The sequence below is a fragment of the Cucurbita moschata genome, unplaced genomic scaffold, assembly GCF_002738365.1.
Source record: "Cucurbita moschata cultivar Rifu unplaced genomic scaffold, Cmos_1.0 Cmo_Scf00029, whole genome shotgun sequence".
Lineage (NCBI taxonomy): Eukaryota > Viridiplantae > Streptophyta > Magnoliopsida > Cucurbitales > Cucurbitaceae > Cucurbita > Cucurbita moschata.
Window position 1 is genome coordinate 1,145,096 of NW_019268545.1, and position 9,454 is coordinate 1,154,549.

The window sequence follows — 9,454 nt, forward strand, 5'->3', positions numbered from 1 at the left end:
GTACATTTTTCAAACTCTACTGTACAAGATATATATATAGTTCAGTTTACTATATATAGCTTTATCAGATTTAACCATCTACTGTATATAGTTATTTACTATATATAGCTTTATCGGATATAACCTTCCACCAAGCTATAAATAAGCAGCAGGCTCTATAACCTAACACAGTTCTGTCATGAAAAGACATGAATGAAAGTATGATGTGCATCATAACCATGTATTATGATTTTAAATTATGGTACCTAATGCATGTTATATGTCACAAGCACGAGACACCTCTCCAGGATGTTTTATACGGGCACATACACCGTGATACGATGTGCATTCCTTTTTTTCTATTAGTTTTTAGCAGTGTGAACATGCATTAGCCCGTAGTAAAGCCTAGGATATACAAGTCCACCCTACTAGCTCATGCGTACTATACATCCAACCCTACTGGAAAAAGAAGGTAGAGGCTAAAGAATAGTTATGAAAAGATAGCTTCCACCATGAACCATGATTGGATGCAATTGCATTTTCGACTCCACAATAAGGCTACTTATAGAGTATTTTTAAATATTCAAACTACGTTTACTATTTTTTCTAAGTAATGGCAAGACTCCCATGTAAGGATGACGATGTTAGGTGAGAATGTCGAGAATGTCGTAGAAACGAAGTTACAATGGTTAGATTTCTGCATTTAAGTCATAGTCCTTATCTTAAGACACGTCAATAAGATCTTTTTCGATATTTTGATAAATTATATCTTTTTTTTTTCTATTTTCACCTATACAGTTTTACGATCCTATTATTATGTTTGAAATAAATTTACAAACATGGCATTTACATAAATTTTATATAATATGTTTGATTATAAATTTATTAAAATCGGAAAATAAAAAGTTAAATAAAAATAAAGAAAAAGAAATTAGATAGTCCTTAGAAAGGGAATCCAATGCCCGTCAGATACGGATATAAAAAAAATACTTATTCTCATGTCTCATCTTTCAAATATTGATTGAATAAACGCTTTTATATTCTTTATTCATTCTTTATTCCGTGCTCACGATTCAAATGAGTATTAGTTTGAATAACGTGTATTCCTTTTTTTAGATATGTATTTAATAGGAAATTTTAAGAAATTATATTTTAGTTTTAAAGAGGGTTTGATATATAGTTATAAATCATATTTTTAATTCTCAACTAAATATTATATTAATAATTATTATCTATCAGACAATATTATATAATTTATAACATATTATATTATACATATTTCAATAAAAAGAATTATTATTTTTGTAATTTAATTTATTATTTTTAGTTTTAGCCTTTTCCGAAAGGTTTAGATATATGGGCTCACGTGAGATCCGGCCCAATAGACTAAATTACCAAAATACCCTTGAAAATTCATCGAATTTTCCAATTCAACCACAATGCTCCCAAACTAAATTCGTGCAAGACGCTTGGATCGTTGGTCCTTCCTCACATACTTCAATGCCTCCCGTGTCGTATACTCCGCCAGTTCCTCTCCGTCTTTCCCTCTCCACAGCCCTTCCCAAACTCCCCTTCCGGCGAAATAGCACTCCGCCGCGATCCCCACCGTGTCGCCGTCGTTGCCGACGACGAGAACCGGCAGCCTGTCGTAGTGGCCAACGGCGGTGTCCTCCAACTCGTCGAGCCTGATGAGACCACGATCTGAGACGGCGTACACCTCGCCACGGACGCGGCGGCCGGAACCGGGGAGATTGATGAGGTAAGGAACACCATAAGGTCCGATTATGAGAGGGAATGAAAATTGGGTGGAATAGTTGCCCAGGAAAACGGCGTCGTTATTGTCGATGAGATCCTTTGTCAGGTTGTGATTTGGGAAGCCTCTTTTTAGTGTGCCGTAGGTGAAGATCAGGCGTCGTTTTGGGCCTTCGTTTTCCGTTGCATTTTCCATTGCAATTGCAAATGCCTCTCAATTCCTAACTTCTTAAATATATATTATAAAAATAAAATAATTAATAAATTCGGGTCGGAGCTTGATATGTGGTTCCCTCACATCCGACTACATTAAACTCCTCCCGAAAATCGGGGGTTTTCACTCCCAATTTCATCACGACTCTCTAAGATATTGTCCATTTGAACATAAGCTCTCATCACTTTGCTTTAGGCTTTCAAGAAGACCGGAAGATAGTATTTCTTACTTATAAAGTCATGATCATTACCGAAATTAATCAATGTGGGACAATTCCCAACAATCCTCCTCTCGAACAAAGTATATTATAGAGGCTCCCCTGAGGCCTATGGAGCCCTCGAACAACCTCCCCTTAATCGAAGCTCGATTCCTCTTTTAGAGTTTTCGAACAAAGTACACCCTTTGTTCGACACATTAATCACTTTTTGACTATACCTTCGAGGCTCACAATACTTTGTTTGACATTTGAGAATTTTATTAACATGGCTAAGTTTAGGGCATGGCTCTGATACTATGTTAGAAATCAAATCACGACTCTCCACAATCGTATGATATTATCCACTTTGAACATAAAGCTCTCGTTGTTTGGCTTTGGACATAAGTACCATGATTGTTTTGTTGAGGATTGTCCACATTGGCTATTGGCTAATTTAAGAAAGAACTCATGGCTTTATAATAAAAGAATACTCTCTCCATTAGTTTGAGACCTTTTGGATAAACCCAAATTAAAGTCATGAGACCTTGTGCTCAAAGTGGATAATATCATACGTGTTCGTCTAACCGGTCAGGTTGCTAGTCCATGGCTCGTATCATTGCCCCTCATTGATAAACACAAGGGTTCATCTAGGTCGAAACTGGCTCGGTTTGGTTCTTTTCAGGCATGTACTTGTTCAGCCCAAAACTATGCTGGGCCGTGAGGTGGGCCTTCGTTATAAAAGAATGGGCTTCTGGTTTTATTGTCGAATAATCCAAGAAAAAATTTCGATTATACAATAATGATGAACAAAAGATAAGTGAGATTACAAAATTACCCATCAACCATACAAATATAAGTAATGCATTAGGATAATGAATAATAATTTTAATAAAAAAAATAGGCCAATTAAAATTAGAAAAACCTATAATTAATTTATTTATTTATTTATAAAGAAAAGGATTGCATAATATGGACAAACAAAATTGAGTCAGCTTGATTTGTCGTTGGTGGCCACAAAGTCTACCCACTTGCTTTCCAACTTCTTTCTCCAATTTTTTTAACCTTTTTACATGGTAAAAACTCAAATAATTTTTATAATATGTTTTACACCCTCACGGTTTAAGAAACGTGTCTACTTATCTACCCTTTTAGGGACCTAGCGTCCCCATTGACATATCGCCGGATGTTTGGCTCTGATACCATTTTTAACACCACAAGCTCACCGCTGGCAGATATTGTCCGCTTTGACTTGTAGCGTATCGCCATCAACCTCACGGTTTTAAAACGTGCCTACTATGGAAAGATTTCATACCCTTATAAGGAATATTTTGTTCCCCTCTCTAACCGATGTGGAATCTCACATATAAAGAAAAACTAGTGTCGTGAGTAGCTACATAGTCGATCATTATTGTTGTAGAGAGGAACTCGTTTCATGCTCAATCAGCATAATTTAATACATAAATTCAAAAATTAAAATATATATCTTAATTAATCGGTTGAATTATGCACGGGTTGACAAGTATTATTATATGAGGAAATCATTAGTATTATCCTAATTTTCTAGGGACTTAGAGTCGCTACCATACATATGACCTAAATTCTTTATGTGGAAACATTCATTTAAAGCCGACTTCATAAAATGGTGTCATAGAAGAATACTAACCCAAGATCTACGAAAATAAATGCAACTACCCTATGTAGGTTCCATAACCTTTAATGTGATGCCGCCGTCAACCGTACAAGGATGTCTTGTCTTTACCTGGTATATGAGAGTAGCACATGACTTATGTATTTTAAGAAATAATAAATAAGTGACCCTGGGTCAAGGAATGCAAACAACCCAGTGACCCCACCTCTGGGGTTAGTGAATGCAACTAGTTGCAATCATGAATAGGGATCTATCATTTAAATTCATAGTCACTTAGGTGGCTTCAATGTAGACAAATTAGATGTGCATTACTTTCCTACACATGACCCACATGCCCACCTAGCTCGCACACCCTTAGGCATGCATTGTCTGGCTAGTTGGCTATTGCTGGATTGTCATGCATCATGCCAAGCATGATGGTCATCTCATTATTGTATTGTATGTGTTCGTGCTCATCATAAAAGGAAAACTATCTCCGTGTAAATGAACATACTATATTCTTCATCTTAAAACATTTATGTGGTACAACTCATACATTCTTCACATATTACCCTAGGTAACATGCATTACATCAATCATATCATTACTTAGAGGTTGTGCGTTAGAAAACTCCTCATTGTCATACATGTCATAGCATGCAATACACTTCATTTGGGTCTGTGTCTTCCATGGCGTTCCGTTGTTGACAGTAGAGAAATTTGATAGAATTCTTTCAGAGAAAAGAAGTTTGTATAACTATGAAGGAAGGCTTAATTGATTTTTTACATCAACGTACATATATATAGGTAATTTGGGACATTCCCCAATATCATTAATTATTCAAGAGTAATGTACCTAATTGATTATAAACGAATGAACCTACATATATATATTCATACATGTACAAGTAATCCTTCAACACATGTATCTATTTATACATGTATCTACAAATGAGCCTTCAACAGTTCTCCATTACAATTGAAAAAGCAAGTAGTTTCAGATGGTGAGAGTTTGCAGCAATGGGTAGCATATACGTTCATGAGGAGATTGAATATATATTATTATTCATGTGTATCCCAAATTTGGACGTCTTTCTTTTAGCAAATTTTATAGGTTGGCCTCATTTTTTATTTATGTTTTTGCCATTTATACCCGGGATGTTAGGTTAGGTTGAGTTGGTTGAATTTTTTTTGTTAATAGATTTAATTGTTGGGTTTTAATAATTTTTTTAAAAATTATTAAATGAACATCTGTTTATTTATTTAAAAATATTTAATTGAAATTTACCATTTAACTTTAAGTATATTTTGGAATATTACATTCAAAAAAAAATTTAATTTTACTTTAATAAATAATAAAAAATAAGAACTATGAAATAAAATAAATATACATATAATGGTATCCTAATAAAAATATATATCTATATATTTTAAAAGTAAAATAAAATAGAGAATTAAATGTGGAGGAGTATTTGGAAATAAAAAAAAATCATTTAAATCTAGAAATCGAATTGTAAAAAAATGAGAAAAAAAGACATTTTAATGAAAAAATGCATCAACTTGCTGGGTTTCGGTTTCTACAAGCCCAACATAAATTGGGCTATCATGAAGGCCCATTATCGATAAATGCTGGGTTTGGTTTTCAACAAGCTCAAAAATATAATTGGGCTCAATCAAGGCCCATTATTAATAAATGCTGGGTTTGGTTTTCAAAAAGCCCAAAATTATATTTGGGCTTTCAGCAAGGCCCATTCTCAATCAATGCTGGGTTTCGTTTTCTACAAGCCCAAAATTATAATTGGGTTTTTATCCAGGCCCATTATCAATCGATGCTGGGTCTCGTTTTCTACAAGCCCAAAAATAAAATTGGGCTTTCATCAAGGCCCATTCTCAATAAATGCTGGGTTTTGTTTTCTACAAGCCCAAAATTACAATTGGGCTTTCAACAAAAGGCCCACTCTCAATCAATACTGTTTCGTTTTCTACAAGCCCAAAATTAGAATTGGGCTTTCATCAAGGCAACTTCTCAAACAATGCTGGGTTTGGTTTCCTACAAGCCCAAAATTATCATTGGGCTTTTATCAGGCCCATTCTCAATCAATACTGATCTCGTTTTCTACAAGCCCAAAATTAATATTGGGCTCTCATCAAGGCCCATTATAAATCAATACTGGGTTCGGTTTTCAACAAGCCCAAATTTTAATTGGGCTTTCATCAAGGCCCATTCTCAATCAACCTTGGGTTTCATTTTCTACAAGCCCAAAATTATAATTGTTCTTTCATCAAGGCCCATTCTCAAACAACGCTGGGTTTGGTTTTTACAAGCCCAAAAACATAATTGGGTTTTTGTTCAGGCCCATTTCGATCAATACTGGGTCTCGTTTTCTACAAGCCCAAAATTATTATTGGGCTTTCATCGAGGCCCACTCTCAAACAAGGCTGGGTTTGGTTTTCTACAGCCTAAAATTACAATTGGGCTTTCGTCAAGGCCCATTATCAATCAATGCTGGTTTCGGCTAAAGCCGAAATTACAATTGGGCTTTCGTCAAGGCCCATTCTCAATCAATGCTGGGCTTCGTTTTCTACATGCCCAAAATTGTAATTGGGCTTTCATCAAGGCCCATTCTCAATTTGATTGGCAGATTTGTTATCGTTCAACCTACCCGAACAATCTAAACTAGCTCAATCTAAATATCTTGTATTGGGTTAAGTCGAGTTGGGACATTTTTTATACCTAACCTAAATATCCGGACGGGCATTAAGTTTCGAGGCTGACACACGACACACCCATCTCTCTTAGCTCATTGTTCTACTCATGACCCTTATTAACCGCTCTACAGTTGCATCTCTATCTTCTAGTTGTCCTTGTTACCTCTATTTTAATCAACTAAAGAATACTTTTTTTTTTATTACATCCCTTAAAATGATAATATTTAATTGAAATACTTCATATGAATACTTTATGCTAATAATTTAGAAGAATATAAATTATAATTTAGAAGTTCAATAATTAAAAGAAAAGATGGAATATAGGTATCCTTATCCTTTTGGGAATAAAAAAAATAAAAATATATAAATATAAATGAAGAAATTAGAAGACCAAAAAAACATTATCTAGACATGGATTGGGCAAAGATAATGATATGGCTTTACTGATTTTTAGCAAATATCTCTCAAATCAATTACCCATCCACCATACAAATGTAAGTCATTAATTAAAATTATTAAAAAAAAAAACATATACTTTATTTATTTATTTATGATTATTATAATATGCGACAAACAAAATTGGGTCAACTTGTTTTGTCGTTGGTGGCCACAAAGTCTACCCACTTACTTCCCAACTCTCTTTTGAGGCCCAGCGTTCTCGCTAGCACATCATTCAGTGTCTGACTCTAATGCCATTTGTAACAACTCGAGCTCACCACTAACAAATATTGTTTAAAATGTGTCTACTATGAGATGTTTCTACACTTTTATATAAAGAATACTTTGTTGCACTCTTCAACTTATGCGGGATCTCATATATACGTAAAAACTCGTGTCATGAATAGCTACATAGTCGATCATTATCGTTGTAGAGAGGGACTCGTTTCACGCACAATTAGCATAATTTAATGCCTAACAAATATTATTATATGAAGAGAACATAATTATTAATCATTACATTTTTAAATTACTTTTTTTTAATAGGACTAAAAGAAAAAGTTGATTTTCCACGATGCTTTTGATGTTTGAATATTATTTAATCATGAACATCTTTTTAAAAAAAAATTATTTTAAATTTATCTTTTGAATTTTCAAGAAGTTATTTAAAATTAATAAAAAAATATTATTAATTTTTTTTAATAATTCAAAAAAAAAAAAAGACGACTTATTTACTGGAGTTTAGACCCACATACGGGCCTAAATAACTAAGACAATGAAAAGTCCACACGTTAAAACATGTTCACACGAGCGTTATTAGTCATGTCTGATGTCACAATCTGTAGAGCGATTGTGCTCTCAAGAAAGTCATCGAGAACAATGACTAATTTAAGTAGCTGATAATGTCACCATTATACTATGAACTTATTTTCGATAAAACTAGGGCTCATTAGATCAAGCTATTAGAGTTTGAAAAAGATGGGTTGAAATAATAAAAAGAATTATTTTTGTAATGAAAATAGAACTATTTAAAGACATTGATTAATTTGTAACCAAATCAACAAAGTAATTATTGTTTTTTTTATTAAAATTATTTAATTTCTTTTCTTTCTTGGTTGTGGTATAGGATTGTTGACAAATAATGTCGTCATAATTCAAATTTATATTATTTTTTAATCCTTCTGTCACTCCTTTCAAATCTGGTCCTTTTCGTAATAAAATAATAATAATTAATTAATTAATTAAAATTATCTTCTACGATAGGGTTACGTTACTTACTCTTCTTAATTAAGACATTTACAAATAATTTTTTTTATTATATATATATATTTTTTAATTCCTGAGTCATTTTTTAATTTAGTATTTAATATTTTGAAAATATTAATTTCGTCCTTTTGAGAAAAAAAAAATGGTCCAAAATCCAACAATAATGCACCACGTAAGTACCAACTTTTAAGACAAAAACATTCAAGAAGTTGACTCCTAATGTTTGTCTGTCGTTCTTCAATGTGGGTTGCCTAATTCTTTCAACTGCCAATGCCATATGTCAATGTATGATGCTTGGTCCCGTACCCTTGAAGTTTAAGTTTGTATTAAGTTCGAGTCATTGTAAAACCAGGCTTAAGTAAGATTGCTTCGGGAATGTGTGTTAGACGAGGGTCAACCTTGACGATCCTTTGCCTTCATCTTAGTGTCCTTTAAATTCGGATTTAGGCTTGTGTCCTATCCAAATTCAGGCCTAACGCCTCTCTTTTGCACGTTTTTAATTTAAACTTATTCGAAAAGGTTTAAAAGGTAATATTTTTATTAAAAACTTTACTTTACCGTCGATTAATAACTTATTTTTAAAAAGATTAAAGTTATAAATACTTCATATTTATTAATTTCTTTATGTTAAATCGAAAAAGAAATAATAAAATTTATTTTTATTTTTAGAATTGGGCCGAGGAAAATATGATAAAATCAAACAATTAAATAATTACCAAACACATCATTTTATTGTGTAGAATTAAAATAAAAAATAAAAAATAAACTTGTTGGAATGCTTTTGTCAATTTCTTGATTATTCTAATTCCATTTTAAAGTTATGACCTAATCCATAATCCAAATAGGTTATATATATTTCTTTAAATTATTATTTCACTTAATCAAACAGTGGAACAAGTTTTAAGGATGTTCCTGGATTTAGTTGGGTCGGATTGATACATTTTTATAGATTAAACTCATTTATTCGAGTTATCTTTTTTTTTTTTCAACCCAATCTAGCCTAATCATACATTTTTGGGATGATTTGTTTCGGGATGTTCGGTAATTTATTCAAATTTTTGTTTTTACTAAAAGTAAAATATTAGATTATTTACCACTTAATTTGAATATATATCTTGAAATATTAATTTTTAAATAGGTAAAAATTATTTTTAAGAGTGGGTGGAGATTAAATAACAAATATATATATATATATATATATATATATATATATATAAAATAAAAACAAAATAAATATATGTATGTATTGTTGGATGAAAATCTTCTGCTAATTT

The 9,454-nt window shown here is 32.4% G+C and overlaps 1 protein-coding gene across 1 annotated transcript; it reads right to left on the bottom strand.

Annotated features, from left to right (window-relative positions):
- Positions 1-1,322: 1,322 nt before the first annotated feature.
- On the bottom strand, positions 1,323-1,927 carry LOC111463971 (putative gamma-glutamylcyclotransferase At3g02910). Its single transcript, XM_023108011.1, has one exon. The coding sequence runs from the start codon at positions 1,925-1,927 to the stop codon at positions 1,430-1,432; it is 498 nt and encodes a 165-aa protein (XP_022963779.1). The 3' UTR covers positions 1,323-1,429.
- Positions 1,928-9,454: the final 7,527 nt, after the last annotated feature.

Coding starts and splice junctions, on each gene's coding strand:
- LOC111463971 (XM_023108011.1), bottom strand. CDS start 1,927: ATGGAAAATGCAACGGAAAACGAAGGCCCAAAACGACGCCTGATCTTC.